This window comes from Rhinopithecus roxellana, chromosome 3, assembly GCF_007565055.1.
Source record: "Rhinopithecus roxellana isolate Shanxi Qingling chromosome 3, ASM756505v1, whole genome shotgun sequence".
Taxonomy (NCBI): domain Eukaryota; kingdom Metazoa; phylum Chordata; class Mammalia; order Primates; family Cercopithecidae; genus Rhinopithecus; species Rhinopithecus roxellana.
The window spans coordinates 176,980,348-177,006,670 of NC_044551.1; the positions used below are offsets into that span (position 1 = coordinate 176,980,348).

Consider the following 26,323-nt stretch of genomic DNA (forward strand, 5'->3'; position numbering starts at 1 on the left):
GAAAAAATCCATTTGCCTGTCCTCATAAGGTTAAAACATCATTCAGAGTCAAATCAAAATGAAGACTCAAGGAAATGATATACATAGTATTTGCTGGATGAAGGAACAAAGCCCAGAAACTCACCTTGGCGGGAGACATCACAGATAAGCTTCCAGGCTTTTGTAATATCTGGGTTTTTACCCTGGAGCAGAACTACACACTGATATGCTCGCTTCTTAAATTCCTCCTCAGTATCAAACCTCTTCTTAGATTCCTGTGTATATATATTTTAAAAAGAAAGGTTTGTAAAAAGATCGAATCCTATAATTCTAGAAAAAGAACTTACACATTTCTACACAAACACAGTGAGAAAGTACAAACTCAGAACATCAGAACAAGTGCTCTCCCGCAATAGTTGACAATACTGTTACAAATGAACATGCCAAAGAACTCTGAAATCATTTCTCTTGAAAAGTACAAAAATCTCACCACAGTTTTCTTTACACTTTTCCAATTCACAAAAGTCTACTTCAGCTAATACTTTTGTGTTCAAGAAGAGTTAGTACAGAATAGCTAAGAGGTAGGACTGAATTTTCTGTATTCCAATCTCCATTTTGGATGTGGTCCTGAATGAATTTTGTTTTTCTTTTTTTTTTTTTAAGACAGAGTCTCACTCTGTCTCCCACGCTGGAGTGGACTGGAGTGGCATGATTTCAGCTCACTGCAACCTCCGTGTCCCGGGTTCAAGTGATTTTAATGCCTCAGCCCCCAAATAGCTGGGATTATAGGCACACGCCATCACACTCAGCTAATTTGTGTATTGTTAGTAGAGACAGGATTTCACCATGTTGGCCAGGCTGGTCTTGAACTCCTGACCTCAAATGATCTGCCCACCTGGGCCTCCCAAAGTGCTGGGATTACAGGTGTGAGCCACCGTGCCTGGCCAACTTACTATTTTTTTAACTAAAAAGAAAGTTGCTTTCATTGTTTTATTTCTATTTTGAAAGCAATACTTACTTAAAAATAATTAATCTCACCTCAAATTAACCGGTGTTAACATTTAGTGAACAAATCTAGATATTTCTTTGCAAATACACATATATGTTTTATCAAAAATTGGAAATGGCTTTTCTTTACTGTGGTTTGTAAATTTCAGCAATTTATTTATACAAACAATTTCTTGCATTAATAGATCTGCTTCATTATATTCAAAGTACAGAACTCCAAAAGATGTTTATAACATTACTTTTCCAGTCTCTTATCAGTAAATATTTAGCTTATTTTTAACAGAAAACATTTACCGAAAGTAAAATGAAGCAAACAAAAACAAAATCTCCACAAATGTTTGCTTTTTAATACAGGAATCCTATTCTTGAAAGGTTCTCCGTCATAAAGAAAATGCCTAAGAATTTAAACTAACAGAAAACATGCATCTCACATTAAAATAAATTTATTAATCAAAATATTTGAGAGGAAATTATGATCTTTATGATCCTTCTACCATAAGGAATTTTTTTTTTTTTTTTAAGACAGGGTCTCACTCTGTCACTGAGGCTGGAATGCAGCAGTAAGTTCACAGCTCAATGCAGTCTTAACCTTGCCAGGCTTGGGTGATCCTCCCACCTCTGCCTCCCGAGTAGCTGGAACTATAGGAGTGTGCCCGGCTAATTTTTTTGTACTTTATGTAGAGACAGAGTCTCTCCACGTTGTCCAGGCTGGTCTTGAACTCCTGGACTCAAGTGATCTGCCTGCCTTGGCCTCCCAAAGTGCTAGGATTACAGGCATGAGCCACTGTACCTGGCCCATAGGGAAATTTTTTTAAAACATTTTTTATTTTTAATTTTTGAAAAAATAAATTTTTCTTGAGACAGGGTCTCGCTCTGTTGTCCAGGCTGTATAGTGCAATGGTGTGATCACAGCTCACTGCAGCCTTGACCTCCCTGGACTCAAGTGATACTCACTCCCACCTTAGCCTCCCAAGTAGCTGAGACTACAGATGTATGCCAATATGCCCGGCTAACTTTTGTATTTTTTTGTAGAGATGAGGTTTTGCCATGTTGCCCAGACTGGCCTCAGACTCCTAGGCTCAAGCATTTTGCCCAGCTTGGCCTCTCAAAATGTTGGGATTACAGGTGTGAGCCACTGAACCCAGCCAGGAAATAATTTTTAAAAAGGGAAAAAAATCCATGTGTACAAAGCTATTTACTGAATAAAAACAACTCTAAAATAGAAAAAAATTCAATAAAGGATTAATGTAAACATTGGTACACTGATCCAACAAAATATGCAGTCATAAAGTAACACAAAAGTTTGCAATATTAAACATAATATAAAAACTATGTTAAAATCATAAATGATTAATACATGTTGACATATAGGTAAGTCAAAGAAAGTTGATCACGTTGGGCATTTTAAAATTATGGATGATGCGAAAATTTGTCTTTAAAATTGTTTTTACATACATTTAATAATATCAAAATACATAAAATTAAACATCAAAAAATTTTAAGTGCTATAATGTATTCTGATTAATGAACCTCTAAATTCAATGTGGTAGAATTCATTTTTTTTAACTTTTATTTTTTAATATAATTTTATTTTTTAAGATACGGTCTTGCTCTGTCACCCAGGTTGGAGCACAGTGGCATGATCAGGGCACACTGCAGCCTTGATCTCCTGGGCTCCAGTGATTCTCCCGCCTCAGCCTCCCGAGTAGCTGGAACTACAAGTGTGAACCACCATGCCTGGCTAGTTATTTTTGTATTTTTTGTAGAGATGGGATCTCACTTTGTTGCTCAGGCTGGTCTCGATCTCCTGAGCTCAAGCAATCTGCTTGCCTCAGCCTCTCAAAGTGCTGGGATTATGGACATGAGCCACCGCACCTGGCCTAGAATTTGATTTTTAACATACGCCAATAAACAAAGCAAAGACGACACATTAACAGGTGGGGGATGGCTGTTTCCATGCATACAACCAAATGTAGGGTATCTAGCAGTGGTTCTACATACACAACCAAATGCAATGAATCTGGGGGTAGGGGACGGCTCTTTCTAAGGCACACAACCAAATGCAATGAATGTCAGAATAAAAAAGAATTCAGTTTTTCAGGTAAGTAAACTAAACAAAAAGGCTTGCCAGTGTAAGTGAACGGATTTTATATGTCTATCAATTGATTTGTTCCCATTTTGCCTTCCACCATAAATAAAAGCTCCCTGAGTCCTCCCCAGAAACTGAGCAGATGCTAGTGCCATGCTTGTACAGCCTGCAGAACTGTGAGGTAATTAAACGTCTTTTTTTTACAAATTAAAAAAAAAAATTAAGTTCAAGAGAGTGTCATTTATACAGAAACATGTATTACTCAGGCTGTTAGCAACTTTCACTTCACTCCATAGTAGCTTTAAAAACCATTTTAAGTTTCCTAAGGAAAATGGATAATTAATGATAAACACACAAATAATATAAAATAAACAGTATCAAACCTTATAAAAGGCCTGAAGATCTCCAATAGGAGGTGAAACTGTTAGATAATCTGGAAATTTATCTTGCAGGTGAGCGATGAGCATGCCAAACTGGGTCCCCCAATCTCCTACATGATTTAACCTAACACCAGAGAATATAAAATCATTTTTTAAATAATAAAGATGGTTAAGTTAAATTAGAGGAACTATCCATTAGAAACCACTAACATTTACACGCCAGTACATCACCATTTAGGAATATCTGTTTACTTGGTTGTTTCTTCAACTGGTCTGCAAACTTCATAAGAGATGAAAACTATGTCTGTTACATTCAGCTCTACATACTCAAGTAATACAGGCTGCACAGGGCGGGCATCCAGAATTTGCTGAATGAATGTGTTTTCTGTCAGTGGACTATAATCTGTTTATTTTGTAGCTAATTGAAACAATGACAGCTTGGCCAATGTTGGTTATTCCCACAATTTTATGAAAATTTAACATTTTAACCATTATCTTAGTATAATTTACACCAATGGTTCCCAAATATCAATGGATTCTTGAAAATATATGTTGAGGCTGGGCGTGGTGGCTCACGCCTGTAATCTCAGCACTACGGGAGGTGGAGGCAGGCGGATCACTTGAGGTTAGGAGTTCGAGACTAGCCTGGCCAACATGGTGAAACCCCATCTCTACTAAAAATACAAAAAATTAGCCGGGCGTAGTGGCAGGCGCCTATAGTCCCAGCTACTCAGGAGGATGAGGCAGGAGAATGGTGTGAACCCGGGAGGCAGAGCTTGCAGTGAGCCAAGATCGTGCTACTGCACTCTAGCCTGGGCGACAGAGTGAGACCGCCTCAAAAAAAAAAAAAAAAGAAAATATACATTGATCCTTCCTACTTCTCTCCCTCTCTGCTTTTATCTAATCCAAACCACCAGATCATCTTTCAAGTGGATCATGATGATAGCCTCTCGACTTACTGTTTTCGTTTTTTTGTTTTGTTTTTTGACACAGAGTCTTGCTCTGTTGCCCAGGCTGGAGTGCAGTAGCGCGATCTCAGCTCACTGCAATCTCTGCCTCCCAGGTCCAAACAATTCTCCTGCCTCAGCTTCCCAAGTAGCTAGGATTACAGGTGTGTGCCACACGTCCAGCTAATTTTTGTATTTTTAGTAGATACGGGGTTTCACTGTGTTGCCAGGTTGGTCTCAAACTCCTGACTTCGTGATCCATTCCCCCTCGGCCTCCCAAAGTGCTGGGATTATAGACATGAGCCATCGCGCCCAGCCTAACACTTACTGTTATAGTCTCCCTTCTTTGTTTAGCTTCTTCACAGTAACTAACCACAGTAATCTTTTATATTATTTAAAAAATTTTTATTTCTTTAAAAATATAAAAAATAGAGACAGGTTCTTGCTATGTTGCCCAAGCTGGCCTAGAACTCCTGGCCTCTAGTGATCCTCCCACCTTGGCTTCCCAAAGTGCTGGGATTACAGGTGTGAGCCACAGTACCCAGACTAATCTTTAATTTGATCACCCTGCTTCACAAACTAAAACTCTCTAATAGCTTCCCAGGACACGTAGAATAAAATCTCAATTGCCTATCACAGCTTACAAGGCCCAAAATACCCTGTTCCTTTACAAGTATACTTCTCTCCCTACTAGGATATAAACCCCTTGCTGTAATACAAGAGGTCCTCAAGAAGCATTTGTAAAATGAATGAATGTGTTTTATCCTTGGTTCCACTAAGAGTCTAAAAAAAAAAAAAAATAGTAAAAAAGGTTCAGAGGAGAGGCTCAGGACATATTTTAAAAGTTTACTGGGTGATTGTAAAGAACTAAGCTGACAAACCACTGATTTAGTTGAACATTCTTTCTTGAGTGAGACATTTCATGTTCTATAGAATTTTCCAAACAAGAAAATAAGGAAAGAGTACAGTAAGCAAGGCAAGACCACATACCTGAGCACATCATACCCAGCAAATTCAAAGAGGCGGCTTATACTCTCTCCTATGATAGTTGACCTCAGGTGGCCTACATGCATCTCTTTAGCTATATTAGGGGAGGAAAAGTCAACTATAACCTGGGGTAGACAAGAAAAGAAAGGCTGTTAAGAGGGGCAAAAACATAAAGAGAGAAAGATTTTTTAAGAGGAGCACAAACATTTTGTTCTAATGCATTCATTAATAACACATCTAATAACAAACTCAGACTTAAACACTAATTTGGGTTGTAATTCAACCATGTTTGATTTTATGAAGGATCTGCTTGTGTGTGTGTGTATGTGTGTGTGTGTGTGTGTGTATGTGTATATATATATATACACATACACACACACTTTTTTTTTTTTTTTGAGACAGAGTCTCGCTCTGTCGCCCAGGCTGGAGTGCAGTGGCGCAATCTCAGCTCACTACAAGCTCTGCCTCCCAGGTTCACGCCATTCTCCTGCCTCAGCCTCCCAAGTAGCTGGGACTACAGGCGCCCACCACCTCACCTGGCTAATTTTTTTTTATTTTTGATCCGCCTACCTCGGCCTCCCAAAGTGCTGGGATTATAGGCGTGAGCCACCGTGCCCGGCCCTGCTTATATATTTTTAACTGAAAAAGAATCAAACTCATTTATACATATTATGCACTCTATTTCAGTGTTATCTGTGTATCAATTGGCTACCTCAAATGCCTTGTGGAATTCAGTGGGAAAAAAAAAAAATCACACAACATGCTAGACCCAGGAGAAAGGCTATTTCATAAATGTTCATAATCTCAAATGTGAATGATTAAATTTCAATATGAAAAGTGAAATCCATTCCCAGTTTCAGCACTTTCCATGCAGTTCGTTTTTCTTTTTCTTTTTTAGAGATGAAGTCTCACTATATTGCCCAGGCTGAAGTGCAGTAGCTATTCACAGGTGCAATTGTAGCACACCTCAGCCTTGAATTTCTGGGCTCAAGCAATCCTCCTCCCTCAGTCTCCCTAGTAGCTAAGACTATAGGCACATACCACCATGCTTGGTTCCATGCAGTTCTAAGATACTAATGTATTAATAGAAGACTGTACATATACCTTTTTATTCTCTCCCACAGCAGGTAGTTGAATTCCATTAACTAGGAGACTGGTCAATTGTTCTGATACAAAATCCTTTCTTAAGTGGACATTAATAAAACCTAATGGATAGAAGAGAAAAAAATATCAGATAGTGTCTTATCTTGAATAATCGCTCACTCCTAAGGATTTGCTCCAGACGCTGACCTGGCTCTGGCAAAATTCTTCAGGATTCCAATACCAGTTGTGGCCTTGACTTAAGCTGTCTTGTAAGCTCCTGTCTCACCGTCTACTTCAAGCCTTCACCCTTCTCCTGAAACCTTCCTATTTAACTCAGGGCCCTTTCCCTTTCAGCCTCTCAAGAGAAAACAGAAGACCCTTGTGCCGAAGACTTATCTGCCATTATCTATTCTCATTTTGCTGATGAAAAACTGAATCACAGAGAGGCAAAGTAACTCATTCAAGGTAAGGCAGCTAAAAGCGGTAGCTGAGTCTAGATTAATAATTTCCTATATCACAATCCACAGTGCTTTCACCACCTTGTTCAGTATATAAATTTTAACCCTGTAATTAAAATGTGTGTTCTTTTTTAACTTCAAAAAGGACTCATCTTCAAAACAACTATTAAGAAGGATAACATTATGTCATACCAGGACCAGCAATTTCAACTTTTTCAATACATTCATTGTCTGGGAGGTGTTTGGTAATGTTTTCAGCAATTTCTCTTGGATTAACTTTCTGTTCCTTGGTTTTGAGCATCTACAACACAATATAAAATGATTCATTACACAACAGATTTCAGCAAGTTACTCGGAAATGCACACCTGACAAGGCACGAGATGCATTTTACATTAAGAGCCATCAAAAGGCAGAAGCAGAGAAGTCCAATCACATTATGAATGACAGATTAAAGTATGAATAGTGCCAAGAGGAATAGAAAAGTGCCCAAACTACATGATCTCTATTTCCAAATATGTTACACACATATACCTGGAACTTTTTTTTTTTTTTTTTTGAGACGGAGTCTCGCTCTGTCACCCAGGCTGGAGTACAGTGGCATGATCTTGGTTCATTGCAACCCCTGCCCCTGGGTTCAAGCAATTCTCCTGCCTCAGCCTCCCTAATAGCTGGGATTACAACACCTCGAACTTTTTAATGATGACATAACAAAGTCTACAGTTATGAAGCCTGGTTCCAGCATATTTACATTTCTAATTTTCAAGTCATGAAAGTGTGCAATATTCACACTTGAGAAATAAACGACACTATAAGACCTGGACTCTTCAGAGTAACCCTTTCCAATTCAGCAAAGAAAGGAAAACAGAAAGACCCAAGCCAGATGCAGTTAACCACAAAAACATCAGACAATGCAGCTATTTAAAACGGGAAACTCCTCTGCTTGAAGATGAATATATAACCCTGGCTCAAAGATCATAGTTACATCAAATATTTAATTGGGATGCCAACTGGTAAATGGCTTATTTTAATTTTTCACCTCCCAACACTCATCAACAACAGACAGCAATCCTGGACATAGCAGGAGGGAAATACCTAAACGAAAGAGTACCAATGATTGCCCTTAAATATTGAGAAGACATATAAAATTTAACCAAAACTTAAAAATTGTGCCTAAAAAAAAGTTAACACATATACCCCACCAATCTTTCTCAAGTTTTTCAAACTGTGGCAAATGTCCTTTTCACTAAGGACACAACTTGCAATAGTATTATTTCTGTAAATGGTAATGATGATAATAATAATACTTTAAAAAAACCAAATAACCAGGAGTCATGACATCACCTGAGAAATACCCATAGCACTATTACACTGATAGTCTCCAAACTTGGGCTGCTGACTTGGTGTCACTAGCAGAGGAGGATTTTCCAAATCTGGATATGCAGCCTTAATTGCATGACCAAAGACCTCTTGTAGGCGGCTATTAATGTTAATCATATTTTTAGTTGGTTTGTTCCTTTCTGCCTGAAGACTCTGTAGGAAAAGAAGGGAAACATGTCAATAATGTACTACACCATCATCATACAAGATTTCTCCAAGTATTCTGAGTATAAACCTTCAAATATCTTTTTTTTTTTTTTTTTTTTTTTTTTGAGACGGAGTCTCGCTCTGTCGCCCAGGCTGCAGTGCAGTGGCCGGATCTCAGTTCACTGCAAGCTCCGCCTCCCGGGTTTACGCCATTCTCTCGCCTCAGCCTCCCGAGTAGCTGGGACTACAGGCGCCCGCCATCTCGCCCGGCTAATTTTTTGTATTTTTTTAGTAGAGACGGGGTTTCACCGTGTTAGCCAGGATGGTCTCAATCTCCTGACCTCGTGATCCGCCCGTCTCGGCCTCCCAAAGTGCTGGGATTACAGGCTTCAGCCACCGTGCCCGGCCTACCTTCAAATATCTTAAGAACCAAAAGAGAAAATGTACTCATAGTGTGAGGCCCTCACATCTGGGATTTGCTAAGACATGTAGCAGGACAAGTCCATCCCACTGAATCTAAGACATCCATGGGAAATGCCCTGAGGTCTTACTTTTTGCATTTGTTTTAGCAGAACAGAGACTGGGAGGAGAGAATTAAAAGGGCTGACGGAAACCTTTTCTCAGCTTCTCCAAATCTGAGAAAATAATATAATTTCACAGCAAATATTGGAAGTGAAAACTCAATGGGCAAAAAAACAAATAAAAAAAAAATGATGTCCATCAAAATGTTGACCTGTTCAAGGCATGAAATAAAAGGGAGCAAAGTAGGTAGTATCAATATACCAGAAAAGCCAGTAGTTCTGTTTTACTGTTATTAGACCTACTACCTCCTGTTTTCTCATGGAATATAGTCACTGAAGACGGCATATAATTCTATTACTGCACTTATCATACCCTCACAAAACTATCTGTCTCTATCACTAGACTGCTGGATGCACAGAAAGTGCTTAATTCATGGCTCTCTTCCCTGGCACCTAGCACTACTTGCCATACAGCAGTTTAGCAAAAAAAAAAAGAAAAAAAAAAAAAAGGCCAATGAACACATATGCTTTTAATGGAAGATAAATATATTGCCTATACGCCTTTATGTTCATCAATTTTATGTTCACCAAAATGTTCATCACAATTTTATGCTCATCATAAATTTATATTCATCAAAATGTCAACAGTATAAAATAACAACAGTAACAAAAGTTAATATTTGAGTATGTTGAGTATCAAGATTTGAACCAAATGCTTTATTTATATGCATTATCTTATTCCATCTACATAATAAAATTGAGTTTGTTACTATTATCACTATTTCTATGTGGGCTACAGATAAGTAACTTGCCAAAGACAAGACAGAGTAAGTGGAAAAGGCCAGATTCAAACTCAGGTCCTATTGGAATGGAGTCCAAGTTTTATGCTCCCCTCATCATCCCTCTCTATCATATGAAGAAATTATAGTCTTCAATTCACTAAAAAACCTGATTTCAAGTTTGTAGCTAATCAATAATTGACTCCTCTCTGTGGTAACATACTTAAGGAAGATATGTTTTTACCAATCTAAAGATTTCCAACAGCAAATACCAAACTTACTTGGATATGATCCTTTTTTCTTCTTTGTTGGGGGTAAGAGACAAGATCTCACTGTGCACTCTGCTGAGGCTGAAGTGCAGTGGCATGACACCTCACTATAACCTTGAACTCCTGGGTTCAAGAGATCCTCCTGCCTTGGCCTCCCAAAGCATTGGGATTACAGGCGTGAGCCACCACACTTGGCCTAGATTATGATCTAACACCCAAAACCTGCTATAATAAATGTCAAATTTTTGTGTATTTTTATGTATTTTTTTTTTTTTTTGAGACTGGGTCTTGCTTTGTTCCTTAGGCTGGAGTACAGTGGCACGATTTTGGCTCAAGTCATGAAAGTGTGCCTCCTGGGTTTAAGTGATTCTCACGCCTCAGCCTCCCAAGCAGCTGGAATTATAGGCCCGCGCCACCATCCCTGGCTAATTTTTGTATTTTTAGTAGAGACAGGGTTTTGCCATGTTGGCCGGGCTGGTCTCGAACTCCTGACTTCAGATGATCCACCTGCCTCGGCCTCCCAAAGAGCTGGGATTGCAGGTGTGAGCCACCACGCCTGGCCTCAATTTTTTAACGGATAGGAGTACCACTATGTATATATGTATGTGTCTGTACCTACACACACGAAATCTGTGCTTAGTTTTGGCACTATGCAAATTACTATCTGATTATAATCAATTCAACAAGTTGTCTCTACCAGTGTCATATGTGATGCTTTTAAGTCAGAGCATGTGGCCAAAGTGAACCAGGGTGAGACGACAGGGTGAATGGCCATCACACACAGTACTTTATTACTCTGTGGTTTTTAGTTCTGCTGTGTACCTTGTGTTCAGTTGCTCATTCAGTAGGGCAAAGTATTTGTCAAAGAACCAATATGCCTTCCACAATACACTAAGAGCATTCTCCTATCCATATAAGAGCTAATCTGCATTACAGAAAAATGTGTAGTAGAATATGCTGTCCTTCTATCCCAGCTACTTGGGAGGCTGAGGTGGGAGGATTACTTGAGGTGAGGAGTTCCAGAAAATACTGTACTTCCTTTTGTATCTTTTCCCTTATAGTCTCTAGCATATATTAGACATTTAATAACACTTTTGAATTAAAATAAATATAATAGAATTAAACATATATAAGTGCAGAATAAATGACATAACGAGAAAGGTGAGTTTCTTTTGGGAAGATTCTATGGAAAAGGAATTTTGTGATTTTAGAAGACTCAAAGACTAGCACAGCAGATTACATATAGGTAGTATGAGACTCCAGCCTAGCAGACCACATATAGGTAATATGGATGCTGGGCGTGGTGGCTCACGCCTGTAATCCCAGCACTTTGGGAAGCCAAGACGGGCAGATCACCTGAGGTCGGGAGTTCGAGACCAGCCTGACCAACATGGAGAAACCCTGTCTCTACTAAAAATACAAAATTAACCAGGTGTGGTGGTGCATGCCTGTAGTCCCAGCTACTCAGGAGGCTGAGGCAGGAGAATCACTTGAACCCAGGAGGCAGAGGTTGCAGTGAGCCGAGATCGTGCCATTGTACTCCAGCCTGGGCAACAAGAGCGAGACTCTGTCTCAAAAAAATAAAAAAAGGTAATATGAGAGACGTCATGGGAATGGGGCAGATAGAGTCTAAGGTGAGTAAATGGAATCAATCAGCTTTGGGAAAAGGATGTAATGCCAGCGCAGTTTGAGAGTAATATACACACATGGGAGAATTGTTACGGGAATGAGGTCAACACTCTGGGATATGTCATCACCAAATATTAGAGGCAGACCAAAAAACTGCAGCAAGTTCTTTTTTTTTTTTTTTTTTTTGAGACAGAGTCTTGCTCTGTTGCCCAGGCTGAAGTGCAGTGGCATGATCTCAGCTCTGCCTCCTGGGTTCACACCATTCTCCTGCTTCAGCCTCCCAAGTAACTGGGACTACAGGCGCCCGCCACCACGCCTGGCTAATTTTTTGCAATTTTTAGTAGAGTCGGGGTTTCGCCATGTTAGCCAGGATGGTCTCGATATCCTGACCTCGTGATCCGCCTGCCTCAGCCTCCCAAAGTGCTGGGATTACAGGAGTGAGCCACTGCGCCCAGCCGCAAGTTCATTTTTTTAAAACAAAATTAATAAACGCTGTTAAATTATGAGACCATTAAATAAATGTAGCACAAGCTTCACGGGAAAAAAAAAAGTTTTGAAATACCAGATGGAAAAAAACCCAAATGATTATGTAAGATATAAAAATACAACTGTAAAAAAACCAACTTAGGGCAGAGAAAATATGTAGGTGTATTTTCAAATATTTCCTTTAAGATAGAGGCAATGATTTAAAAATCAAGTATGTTTTTTTAAAAAAGGCATGAGCATAAACTGTTGAAAGAAACGCCTCAACCTTGCTGGGTGCAGTGGGTCATACTTGTAATTCCAACACTTTGGGAGGCCAAGACAGGGAGGGTTGCTTGAGGCCAGGAATTCTGAGGCCAGGCTGGTCAACACAGCGAGACCCCATCTCTATTCAAAAAAAAAAAAAAAAAAATTAGCTGGATGTGGTGGCACACACCTGTAGTCCCAGCCACTTAGGAGGCTGAGGTGGGATGACTGCTTAAGCCTGAAGGTTGAGGCTGCACTGAGCTGTGATCATGCCACCACACTCTGGCCTGAGTGACAGACACCCTGTCTCAAAAAATAATAAATAAATTTTTAAAAAGAAATGCCTCACCCTACCTAAATCCTACTTTAAGTTAGCCAAACAGTTAGCAGGATGAAACGTTTCAAAGAGTCCTGAAGGACAGGACAACACCAACTTCTCACTATTTGCACCAACTACCTCAGTCCTAAGTTGTCTAATGCAGGGAAAAGAATAGGGTTTCTATGCTTCTTTTTCCAAATTCCATAGGATATACTTCCAGAATCTTTGGTAACAAAGGCTTTAAAAAAGGTATAATAATTCAAACTGGAGGATAAAACTGGAACCCAAAGTACTCACCTTTTGAAGAATATTTAGTCGATACTTTAATTTTAAATTTTCTTCTTGTAACTGCTCCAAATTTGGAGAAGCTCCTAAACAGCCACAGTTTTTCAACCGGTCAATTTCAGCAGTCAGAGATTTAATCTCTTCTTCCTATGGGAAAAAAAGCACTTTTTTCAGTCCATAAACTTACTTCCACATTTCCCCTCTCTAGCAAGGCATGGCATAGACCATGGGAATCATTAATGTTCCCTTTGATGAGCTGTGTTTTTTTCTCCTCTGAGACTTTTGCTGACATTAGCATATTATCCTTAATAAGAAAATACTAGCCAGGCATGGTGGCTCACGCCTGTAATCTCAGCACTTTGGGAGGCCTAGGCAGGCAGATCACTTGAGGTCAAAAGTTTAAGACCAGCGTGGCCAACATAGCGAAACGCTGTCTCTGCTAAAAATACAAAAATTAGCTAGGCATGGTGGCGCATGTCTGTAATTCCAGCTATTTGGGAGGCTGAGGCAGGAGAATTGCCTGAATCCTGGAGGTGGAGGTTGCAGTGAGCCAAGATCATGCCACTGCATTCTAGCCTGCTTGACAGAGCAAGACACTTGTCTCCAAAAAGAAAAAAAAATAAAGAAAGAAAGAAAGGAAAAGAAAAAGAAAATATTAAGCACACACATGGGTGTGTTGGGAGACCGGAATAGGAGTAAGCATATAATGGGACGTCTCATATCCTTAGTTCTTTTTCTTTGGCTCGATAAGACACTCTGACTTAGCAAGAGTACTTAGTTAAGTTTCAGGTTGACCAATCTGCTTTTATTCCCAAATCTTATCACTTGGGACTCTTGAAAAACCAAATGTCTTTTGTCACATTCAAAATAGCTCAAGGGTCTGCCTTTCACCCTTTCTCGGACTAAACAATTTGCCCATTTCTTCCTATTTCCAGTGTGTCAGGTCCTAGACTAGACCAGACCAGGCTTTGTACTTTAATACCTAAAACTAAAGACACGTCAATTCAGAAAGAAAGCAAGCTTCCAACTTAACTGCAAAACTCAGGGGAAGATTCCTCACCTGCAATTTCAGATTACTTACTGGGAGATAGCTACAGCCAAAACCAAATTGCCATAAATGAGCATACAGTATGTTCCAGGAGCTGAGCTTAACACTTTTCAGAAATTACCTTCATGATTATCACAACCCAGTGAGGCAGTCCTTATAACTTCATACCGATAAACACATTGCTCAGAAATGTGAAGAGCTTGCCAAATTACTCGACTAATTTGTACTCTGTGACTGCTGATAAAGCATAAAGCTGTAACAGGATACAGTGCTGTGAACTATCTTCCTACCATCCCTCCCCATCTGGGCATAAAAGGTAATGGTATTGTCCCGCTTTCACTTTTATATGGTGTGGCTGCTCCTTCCCGACCAATGTTGAGGGCACAGTGCAAACTCCGTTGGTCTGATAGTAAATCACCCCATGGGCTTACTAGGAATCCTCTCGCTCAGTAACCCGGAAAAAACTGCGGCTGAGCTGCAAACCAAGACCCAGAGCTCTGAACGTATTCCCTCCCGCCTTGTCTCTCTCTCCACATCCACTGAGAAAGCACGTGTGTATGAAGAAGAGGTGGATTGTGGGGAGGTAATTGTTCTGAACATGCCAGGCTTCAGCCCGCCGAAGACGCTGGCTTGGGGGAGGCGTGGGAGAGTGTGGGGACCTTCCATTACGCTGAAAATCAGTCACACGGGCTTTGGAATGATGGGTGCTTCCTCTCCCAACCCTTCCTGCTCCCACAGGGACCCTGCCGCCCCACTCTGAGAGGACCAGGATGGTCCTCGTCTAGCTGTCCCGCCCCCGAAGCCGCCTGGGCAGAAGCCAGAGCCTGCTCCATCTCTTTCAGGCTTTCCCGCCGGTCTCTTGCGTCCAAACCTGCTGCAGCAGCCGCGCGGAGCACTCGGAAACCAGTCCGTCCATCCTCCCGTCAGCGTCTCACGCGCCAAGTGGACGGAAGCGGAAACGGTCAGTCTCTCCCGGAAGCGGAAACCCCCTCCGGTCCGCTGTCCCGTCGGACTGGGGGCTGGCGCCTCTGCTGCCTCCTGGCGGGATCCAGGAGACACTGCGGGGAGAACCCGCGAGGATGTCGTCCGGGAGCTAGGCTGCAGGTCAGGGACATTTGGGCGACGGGAGAGGAATTGAGCAGAGACGAACCAGAGCTGCACTGTGCTTGGATAGACTAGGACAGGCACTGACCTAGAGCTTCTGGCTCTCAAAGGCCTCACTGCCCCTCTGTGAAATGGGCACAAAACTAACGAATCCATTCATTTGTTCAACAAGCATTTATTGTGTACTTTAAAATGCCAGACACTATTCTAGGCTCTGGGGGCAGAGAGAAAACAAAACAGACAAGATCTCCCCTCTCATGGCAGATACATTTTAGAATGGAGAGATAAAATAGACCAAAAAAGGCAATAAATCTCAGGTAGTTTTAATGGCTAGGAAGGCAATGTGATACAGTGACTTGGGTCAGAGAAGACATCTCTAAGCAAGTTACATTTAAGTTAAAATCTTATTTATTTTTCCAGTTTTATTGAGGTATAATTGACGAATAAAGATTGTATATCATAACGATGTACAACATAATGTTTTGATATATGTATACATTCTGAAATGATTACCACAATCAAAATAATTAACATAACCTTCATCTCATACAGTTATCATTTGCATGTGTGTGTGTGTGCATGTCTGTGTGTGTGGTGTGAACATTTAGGATTTATTCTCATCCTGGGAAACAGCTAAGACACCGTCTCTACAAAAAAATGGAAACATAGCCAGGCATGGTGGCATGTGCCTGTAGTCCCTGATATATGGGAGGCTGAGGTGGGAGGATCACTTGAGTCCAAGAATTTGAGGCTGCAGTGAGCCATGATCATGCCACTGTACTCCTGTCTGGGTGACAGAGTGAGACCTTTTCTCTCTATTAAAAAACAAAACAAAACAAAACAAAAAAACTGCAAGTATACAATATACATTACATCTCTAGATTTTATTCATCCTGCCTAACTGAAACTTTGTAACTTTGAGCAACATCTCCCATCTTTGCTACCTCCGCAGCCCTGACAACCACCATTCTATGCTCTGCTTCTATGAATCTGAATTTTTTAGATTACACGTATACATGAGCTAATGTAGTATTTGTCTTTCTGTGCCTGGCTTATTGCACCAACATAATGCTCTCCGGGTTCATCTATGTTGTCACCCATAACAGGGTTTTCTTTTGTAAGGCTGAATAATATTTCATTTTATATCTATTGAGTTAAAATTATAAACAGCAAACCTGGGATATATGTTCTAAGAGGACAGGGACCTTAATTATCTTGTTCACTCTTCTCTATGACTCCAGAACTTAGAAAGTAGCACTCTCTAAACGTCTTCACTTCTGTGCCTCATAAAAGTATTTTAAAAATTCATATCCCAGTGTATACTTTTAAAAGTTGACATCAGGCTATGCACAGTGGCACATGTCTGGAATCCTAGCACTTTGGGAGGCTGAGGCAGCCAGATTGCTTGAGCCCAGGAGTCCAAGACCAGCCTGGGAAAAATTGTGAAACATCGTCTCTACCCAAACCTAACAAAAACAAGAAATGGGGAAAGGATTCCCTATTTAAGAAATGGTGCTGGGAAAACTGGCTAGCCATAAGTAGAAAGCTGAAACTGGATCCCTTCCTTACACCTTATGCAAAAATTAATTCACGATGGATTAGAGACCTAAATGTTAGACCTAAAACCATAAAAACCCTAGAAGAAAACCTAGGCAATACCATTCAGGACATAGGCATAGGCAAGGACTTCATGACTAAAACACCAAAAGTAATGGCAACAAAAGCCAAAATTGACAAATGGGATCTAATTAAACTAAAGAATTTCTGCACAGCAAAAGAAGCTACCATCAGAGTGAACAGGCAACCTACAGCATGGGAGAAAACTTTTGCAATCTACTCATCTGACAAAGGGCTAATATCCAGAACTTACAAATAACTCAAACAAATTTACAAGAAAAAAACAACCCCATCAAAAAGTGGGCGAAGGATTTGAACAGACACTTCTCAAAAGAAGAAATTTATGCAGCCAACAGACACATGAAAAAATGCTTATCATCACTGGTCATCAGAGAAATGCAAATCAAAACCACAATGAGATACCATCTCACACCAGTTAGAATGGCAATCATTAAAAAGTCAGGAAACAACAAGTGCTGTAGAGGATGTGGAGAAATCGGAACACTTTTACACTGTTGGTGGAACTGTAAACTAGTTCAACCATTGTGGAAGACAGTGTGGCGATTCCTCAAGGATCTAGAACTAGAAATACCATTTGACCCAGCCATCCTATTACTGGGTATATAACCAAAGGATTATAAATCATGCTGCTATAAAGACACATGCACATGTATGTTTATTGTGGCACTATTCACAATAGCAAAGACTTGGAATCAACCCAAATGTTTATCAATGACAGACTGGATTAAGAAAATGTGGCACATATACAACATAGAATGCTATGCAGCCATAGAAAAGGGTGAGTTCATGTCCTTTGTAGGGACATGGATGCAGCTGGAAACCATCATTCTCAGCAAACTATCGCAAGAACAGAAAACCAAACACCGCATGTTCTCACTCATAGGTGGGAATTGAACAATGAGAACACTTGGACACAGGAAGGGGAACATCACACACTGGGGCCTGTTGTGGGGTGGGGGAAAGCGGGGGAGGGATAGCATTAGGAGATATACCTAATATAAATGATGAGTTAATGGGTGCAGCACACCAACGTGGCACATGTATACATATGTAACAACCTGCACGTTGTGCACATGTACCCTAGAACTTAAAGTATAATAAATAAAATAAAATAAAATAAAAAAATAAAAACACCATCTCTACCAAAAATCCAAAACATTAGCCAGGCATGGTGGTACACACCTGTAGTCCCAGCTATATAGGAGGCTTAGGAGGATTGTTTAAACCCAAGAGTTTGAGGCTGCAACGAGCCATGATCTGGCCACTGCACTCCAGCCTGGGCAATGGAGTCAGACTCTGTCTCAAAAAAAAAAAAAAAAAGAAAAAGACATCTAAAAACTATTTTCACAACTTCTGGAAATGGATTATTTTTTGGCATGATGTTTCATAAGTGCTCTCACTGTATTTTTATCAAAACTGTGGATTTGCAAGTTTAGCTTGTCCAATTCATGGAAAGTGTCGGCCATATTGTTTCATTGGCAAAGCCAGTCCTCTTTGTCTAATTAAATAATCCAAATTATTTTACTTAATTTTTAACAAGTTTAAAGTTTGCCTTTATCTTTTTTCTTTTTAAATTAATTAATTTATTTATTTTACCCAGAACTATATAAACTATCCTTTATTTTGTAAATCAAATGTTAATATACCAGTCTTTCCTTATCCATGGGAGATACATTGCAACACCCCTCAGTGGATGACTGAAACCGTGAATAGTACCAAGCTCTATATATATAGTATGTTTTTTCAATCCAGTAATTCAGAGGGCTAATAAGTGACTAATGGGTGGGTAGTGTAGACAGCATGAATTTGTTGGGCAAGGGGGGATTCCCATCCTGGGCAAGAGAGAATGAGATGGTGGAGATTTCATCATGCTAGCAATAAATGGTATGCATTTTAAGACCTGTGAATTGGTTATTTCTGAATTGGTTATTTAAACCTATGAATTGGTAATTTTCCACTTAATATCTTTTGAACTGTGGTTGACAATGGGTAGCTAATATATATTGAGCACATAAGTAGGAGGGGGACTACTGTACATGTTACTGAAATGGCCTTTGCAAAATTATGACAGTAAGAGAAATTTGACATCTTGCTTCTAGCCTCGCAGGCTGCCTGTCTTTGCTCATTTCCAGGCGTGGGCCAAGCTAACTTTGGGGAAAATTTAGTTTATAGTTGAAATGATAATAGCCCTTCCCCAAAATCGAATTGTTCTTGTAAAACTAATGCAAGGCAACTAAGCTATGAGGATGAGAGGGGCTTGAATTCTAAATAATTGTCAACCATTATTCTGGAGGTCAGATTTGCAACTTCCGCAATAACTCTTGCAGATACCATTACTATTGTAGAACCTAAGATTGGCCTTTTGAGATGTCTTTTCAGGTTTTTGCATTTCTGACAACTGGGTGGCCCCACCTGGACCCACCAGTCAGTCCTGTGGCCCCTACCCAGGAACTGATTCAGCACAAGAGGACAGCTTTGATTTCTTATGATTTCATCTCCAACTCAAACAATCAGCGTGTTCCCTACCCTACCCCACTGCCCAGCAAACTATCTTTGAAAAACCCCTAACCTAGGAGCTTTCAGGGAGATTGATTTGAGTAATAACTCCGTCTCTTACACAGTGTGGCCAGACTTGTGTCAATTAAACTCTTTATTGCAATGCCATGGTGCCCATGAGTCAATTTCGTTGTGCAGCAGGCAGGAAGAATCCACAGGGTGGTTACATCACTCTGACACCTTATTTCTAAGTTCTGAGAAAGATGGAGGGAGGGATGGAAAAGCTGGTGGATAGACAAAGGGATAGGCAGATAGATCTCTATCTTCGAGATAAAGGAGGAAATAAAAACAATCAATCATTTTACGAAGCCCTCTTTGTTTAGCACTCAAGGATACGCCCTTTGGAAAAATATGTTCTTGAAGTGTCCCTTGTTCAATTCCTGTTAGTTTACACTCAGGCAATGTGGAGTCCTAATTTAGGGAGGGGGAGTCGGGCTGGTGGGAATGAAGGAAAGCAAAAAGAGAAAGCAGATAAGCCATAAGTCTACCTTTCCTCGTGGTTCAGGATACATAGTCCTCCTGTGCAAATAACTCACAATCTTCCTGCACCCAGCTATTACCAGACACCTCAGCTGGATAGAAATATGCAAGTTAGTTCACTGCAACCTCAGCATTATCAGTACTGCACAAAGCCCTCTTAACACACAGCCCAAACACCATTCTATCAAATCCCCAGCAAACCTTTGCTTCCTGGCAGTCAGCTCGTCTCTTGCTGATTTGCTTGTTGCATCCTTGCAACATACTTTCCTGCTTTGTCTAATAAATCTGCCTTTCTTGCCGGGCGCGGTGGCTCAAGCTTGTAAACCCAGCACTTTGGGAGGCCGAGACGGGCGGATCACGAGGTCAGGAGATCGAGACCATCCTGGCTAACACGGTGAAACCCCGTCTGTACTAAAAAATATAAAAAACTAGCCGGGCGAGGTGGCGAGCGCCTGTAGTCCCAGCTACTCGGGAAGCTAAGGCAGGAGAATGGCGTCAACGCAGGAGGCGGAGCTTGCAGTGAGCTGAGATCTGGCCACTGCACTCCAGGCTGGGTGGAGCGAGACTCCGTCTCAAAAAGAAAAAAGAAAAAAAATCTACCTAATCTGCCTTTCTTTACCTACAACTCTATGGATAAATTCTTTTTACCACCTGCGTGACACAGGCCCCAGGTAGTCGCTGCCCGCAACAGGCAATGGAAAAGGTGCTATGCTTTTCTTTGTGGAAGAGGAGATGCAAAAGGAGAATTGAAAAACTGAGTTTGCAGGCCAATCAATTTTAGAAAAGATCATACAAAAATTCAGGATTTCCCTAGTATATCTGGACCCACAGATCCCTTTGAAGGGTCTTCCCAACTGCGCTATATGCACCTCAGGGTACAGGACTTCCCAACACCCCAACAAAAAAAGGGGGGGAATTGGGTACTAGCCCAGGTGGAGAGATTGGCAAAAGTGAGAGCATATAGGAATTTGTAAGTTGTACAGGACTTCCTGTACCCTGAGGATAGCCCAGGTGGGAAGACTGTTCATCTTGTTGACCTAAAGGAAGAAACTGAAGCAAAATTAATGTAAGTAGAGAGCCTATTTGGGCCAGGGTTGAGGTCTCCATCCTGGGAGTCATGGATTCAAGTTGCCCTGAATATATGTTCCGATTAGCAGCCGTTACAAGTGGGTTAAAGATTTAAAAAAAAGAAGATGAAAAAGTTAGGATACAGTTCTTAAGTTGCTTACCAACAATTTACAATGTTTCACTAACATGACATAAGCTATCATTGTCTATACATTGATCTTTGTACCACAAACCCCAGGAACGTGAAGATAATAGGTGAGGGTCACATTGTGTAACTTGTGGTAACATTGTGGGTCAACTAGTCTGAAATTACAGAAAAGGAAAGCGAAAACAAAATGCCTTTAAGCAATTACCCCCAGGCATGGGTGTGGAGAATGTGACAGGTGTCTCCTGCTCCTGTCTGGGACTAATCAATTTTGTATACCTCACATTCCTCAGACTGCTCTGAGTCACTTTCTCAATGTAGAGCGGTGCTTGACACAGGGCGTTGCCCTAAAAGTGTTTCTTAATTGAATGAGTAGGAAGGTTGTATGCAGTGAGACTAGCAAATGCAAATGAGGCAGGAGCTAAATTTACAGTATGATGGATGATGGACTGCGCATGTGATAATGTGATAATGGTACCATAAGATTATAATGAACTTGAATTTTTTTTTTTTTTTTTTTTTTTTTTTTGAGACAGAGTCTCACTCTGTCGCGCAGGCTGGAATGTGCTGGCGCGATCTCAGCTCACTGCAAGCTCCGCCCCCCGAGTTCACGCCATTCTCCTGCCTCAGCCTCCCGAGTAGCTGGGACTACAGGCGCCTGCCACCTCGCCCGGCTAGTTTTTTTGTAATTTTAGTAGAGACAGGGTGTCACCGTGGTCTCGATCTCCTGACCTCGTGATCCACCCGCTTCGGCCTCCCAAAGTGCTGGGATTACAGGCGCGAGCCACCGCGCCCGGCCAGAACCTGAAAAATTTCTATCACCTAGCGACATCTTGATGAGTCTGACCCTGTGTAGGCCTAGGTTAATGTGTATGTTTGTGTCTTAGTTTTTAACAAAAGAGTTTTAAAAGTGGGAAAAAACCTCTAGAATAAGGCTATAACAATGTTTTTCTACCTTTGTACGCTGTTTTATTTTAAACTCTTATTATAAAAGAGGCAAAAAATTAAAAAATTAAAACGTTTATAAAGTAAAAGTGTTGGCTGGGCGCGGTGGCTCAAGCCTGTAATCCCAGCACTTTGGGAGGCCGAGATGGGTAGATCACAAGGTCAGGAGATCGAGACCATCCTGGCTAACACGGTGAAACCCCGTCTCTACTAAAAATACAAAAAACTAGCCGGGTGAGGTGGCGGGCGCCTGTAGTCCCAGCTGCTCGGGAGGCTGAGACAGGAGAATGGCGTGAAACCGCAAGGCGGAGATTGCAATGAGCTGAGATGCGGCCATTGCACTACAGCCTGGGTGACAGAGTGAGACTCCGTCTCAAAAAAAAAAAAAAAAAAAAAGTAAAAGTGTTATAGTAAGCTAAGGGTAATTTATCATTGACAAAAGAGCATTTTTAATTTTTTTTTCTATTTTTGTAGAGATGGGAATCTTGCCATTTTCCCAGGTTGGTCTTGAACTCCTGGGCTTAAGTGACCTTCCTGCCTCTTTTGGGTTCTCAGGTGTGAGCCAACATGGCTGGCCAAAATTTTTAAAGTAAATTTAGTGTAGCCTAAGTTACAATGTTTAAAGTCTACAGTAATAGACAGTAATATCCTAGGCCTTCACATTCACTCACCACTCACTCACTGAATCACTCAGAGAAACTTCTAGTTTTGCAAGTTCCATTGATGGAAAGGCCCTATACAGGTGTTATATTTATTTATCCTTTTTTTTTTTTTTTTTAATTATTGTTTTGAGATTGAGTCTTGCTCTGTCACCTAGGCTGGAGTGCAGTGGCACCATCTTGGCTCACTCCAAGCTCCGCCTCCCTGGTTCAAGTGATTCTCCTGCCTCAGCCTTCTGAGTAGTTGGGATTACAGGCATGCACCACCATGCCTGGCTAATATTTTGTAATTTTAGTAGAGATATGGTTTCACCATGTTGGCCTGATGAACTGATCTTGAACTCCTGACCTCAGGTGAACCACCCTCCTCAGCTTCCCAAAGTGCTGGGATTACAGGCATGAGCCACTTCGCCTGGCCCTATTTTTAATCTTTTATCCCATAATTTTACTGTACCTTGTCTATGTTTAGATACAAAATTCTTCCACTGCATTACAGTTGGCTACAGTATTCAGGACAGTAACGTGCCATACAGGTTTGGAGCCTAGGAGCAATAGGCTACACCACATAGCCTGGGTGTGGAGTAGGCTCTACCATCTAGGTTTGTGCAAGTACACTCCCTGATGTTCACACGACAAAACTGCCTAACAGCACATTTCTCAGAATCTGTCCCCATCGTTAAGTGATACATTATTGTATTTGGGAAAAAAAAAAAAAAAAGGAGGGGTATTGGGTATTAGCCCAGATGAAGAGATTGGCAAAAGTTGAGAGCATATAAGAATGTGTAAGTTGTTGGGGCTCGGAAACTGATACCCCAAAATATGGTGCTTTGACATACTAAAGCGAGGAACGCTCAAGGTTTCTCTGACCTTCTGCCTCACCCCATCTTTCCCAAAGAAGTTGCAGTTTTTTTATCTGCCTAAGATCCAGAAACACTAAGGCACATTGAGGACAATTGTTTTTTCTTCCCTTTCCTATAAAACCAAGAGTGTAGCCACACTTAAACAGACCTTTTCACAAGATAATGTACACATTAATATACGTTCCCTGATCCATCCATTCTCCCTAAAAATCCCCTCAACAGAACTCCTCTTCCCCGACTCCCATAATCTGTTTTGCCAGGACGATGTATACACTTAGGCACCACCTTGCGGGGTGAGCAATTACTCAGTGATTCTCCCTGTGAATTCACAGCAAATAAATTTGTATGCCTTTTTACCCATTAATCTGCCTTTTGCAAGTTGATTTTTCAGCGAAACTTCAGGAAGCCAAGGGGCAAGCTTTCCCTTTCCCTTTACCCGTAAAAAGTCAAGGCAGGGGTTTTCAATTTTATTCTATGAACAATGGGAACCATTAGAGGGTTTGGATGAGTGGATGGGTGGTGGAGAATTTTTGTTTTTCAAAAGGGTCGTGTTACGGGCTGAAATGTATTCCCCCAAAGTTCTTATGTTAAAGTCCTAACACCCAGTATCTCAGAATGTGACTGTATTTGGAAATAGGGTCTTTAAAGAGGTAATAAGTTAAAATGAGGTCACAAGGGCCAGGCGCAGTGGCTCATTCCTATAATCCCAGCACTTTGGGAGGCCGAAGTGGGCGGATCAACTGAGGTCAGGAGTTCGAGACCAGTCTGGCCAACATGGCAAAACCCGTCTCAACTAAAAATACAAAAATTAGCTGGGTGTAGTGGCACAAACCTGCACAATCCCAGCTACTCAGGAGGCTGAGGCAGGATAATCACTGGACCTGGGAGGCAGAGGTTGTGGTGATCAACTGAGGTCAGGAGTTCGAGACCAGTCTGGCCAACATGGCAAAACCCGTCTCAACTAAAAATACAAAAGTTAGCTGGGTGTAGTGGCACAAACCTGCACAATCCCAGCTACTCAGGAGGCTGAGGCAGGATAATCACTGGACCTGGGAGGCAGAGGTTGTGGTGAGCTGGGATCGCGCCACTGCACTCCAGCCTGGGTGATGGAGAGAGACTCCATCTGAAAAAAAAAAAAAAAAGAGAGGTCATGAGGATGGGCCCTCACTCAACACGACTGGTGTCCTCATAAGAGGAGATTAGGATGCAGACACAGACACACACGGAGGTAAGACCATGTGAACACACAGGAAGAAAGTGGCCAAGGAAAGAGCCCTCTGAAGATACTGACCCTACCTGCCGGGACTCTGATCTCAGAATTCCAAGAAGTTCAGGTCAGCAATGATAAATCAAAATGGTAGCAGAAAAAAAAAATGGATAGACTTATGATATATTTTAAAGATAGAACTGGCAGAACTTGCTGGTGGATTAGGAGTCTAAAAATGAGGACATAGGTTAAGAGTGCCAAGTGGCTGGGCATGGTGACTCACGCCTGTAATCCCAACACTTTGGGAGGCTGAAGTGGGCAAATCATGAGGTCAGGAGTTCGAGACCAGCCTGGCCAACATGGTGAAATCCCATCTCTACCAAAAATTAGCCAGGAGTGGTGGCGGGTGCCTGTAATCCCAGCTGCTTGGGAGGCTGAGGCAGGAGAATCACTTGAACCCAGAGGTGGAGGTTGCAGTGGGCTGAGATCGTACCACTGCACGCCAGCCTGGGCAACAGAATGAGACTCTGTCTAAAAAAAAAGAGAGATTCAAGTGAAGAATGATGAGGTTCATGAATTTGGAGAGGAGAGCTTTATTTCACATAAAGGGTCACATGCTGTAGGTGGCCATTCTGACAGGCTGGAAAGTATAGCCTCCAGCCAGTAGCTGAAAACATGCACTTCGAGGGAAGGGTACAGGAAAAAAGAATGTATGCTAAGCAGGTGGCCAAATATGCATATTTAATAAGCTGTAGGAGGAGTCACAAATATTTATGAAAGGAGAAACGTGTGCATGCTCAGCTGAGCTTCATGCCCCTTCATGGGACCCCTGTACAAAACATGGTGTCTTTACCATGATCTGAGGGTGGAGCTTTTGGGCCTCTGATGTCAAAAGGCGAAGTGGAGGATTAGAAAACCCTCCCTGCACATCCGTTGTGAACTGGCCAGAACCATTCAGTGGTGGGTGGCCTCTTATCAGGAAGGAATGCATATCGGTTGTTGTGGTGAAATGGCAAAAGGGAGGGGGAGTTGGTGGAAATCAGCAGTGGAGCCAGGCTTTCCAAAGGTCTGGTTTCTGTTTAGACTTTAGGAAAGAATGCCTACTGGCAGCTAGGGAGGGCGGGGGTATGAGGAAGTGTGTACCACCTCCAGATGCTGTCCTGGGCTCTCTTTGGCCAACCGGACAGGATGTCCATTCAGTCCGTCTTGGGGCTTAGGATTTTAGCTTTACTTTTCAAGAGAAAATAAACTGACTAGGAAGAAATGAAAAAAAGCTATGGGGAGGGAAAGAATGACTGGAACCTTAAATTTTCCTTCCAGTGGTAAAGTTTTAATGACCCAGGTCTGATCACACACTACTTGTTTCCATAGGGAATAATGTTTATTTCACCATCAATCCTTAAATGCTGTTTACTAGCTTTTAACTTTTTAAATCAACTCACAGCAGAGGAAGCTTTATGATTATATGATTACAGAGCAGTGCGTAAATGTGATACCCTTTTTTAAACTATATAAAAATAATAATGTAACTAAGAAAAATTAGAAGTTGTGGCTGGGAAGGAGAAAGGGTAAGTATGTGCCATAATGTCCTCATCTTTATGGTGAGGAGTGGAGAGGTCCTACTGA

The 26,323-nt window shown here is 41.3% G+C and overlaps 1 protein-coding gene across 1 annotated transcript in view; it reads right to left on the reverse strand.

Moving 5' to 3' along the window:
• Window positions 1-15,005, reverse strand: part of RARS1 (arginyl-tRNA synthetase 1) — a 34,876-nt gene extending 19,871 nt beyond the window's left edge. The window contains exons 1-8 of the mRNA XM_010358193.1: window positions 14,907-15,005; window positions 13,000-13,134; window positions 8,274-8,462; window positions 7,124-7,232; window positions 6,495-6,595; window positions 5,394-5,515; window positions 3,460-3,580; window positions 125-254 (exon numbers count right to left, since the gene is read on the reverse strand). Coding sequence (XP_010356495.1) covers window positions 125-254; window positions 3,460-3,580; window positions 5,394-5,515; window positions 6,495-6,595; window positions 7,124-7,232; window positions 8,274-8,462; window positions 13,000-13,134; window positions 14,907-14,951 — 952 coding nt within the window. The 5' untranslated portion in view covers window positions 14,952-15,005. The remainder of the gene's footprint in view (window positions 1-124; window positions 255-3,459; window positions 3,581-5,393; window positions 5,516-6,494; window positions 6,596-7,123; window positions 7,233-8,273; window positions 8,463-12,999; window positions 13,135-14,906) is intronic.
• Between the last annotated feature and the right edge of the window lie 11,318 nt (window positions 15,006-26,323).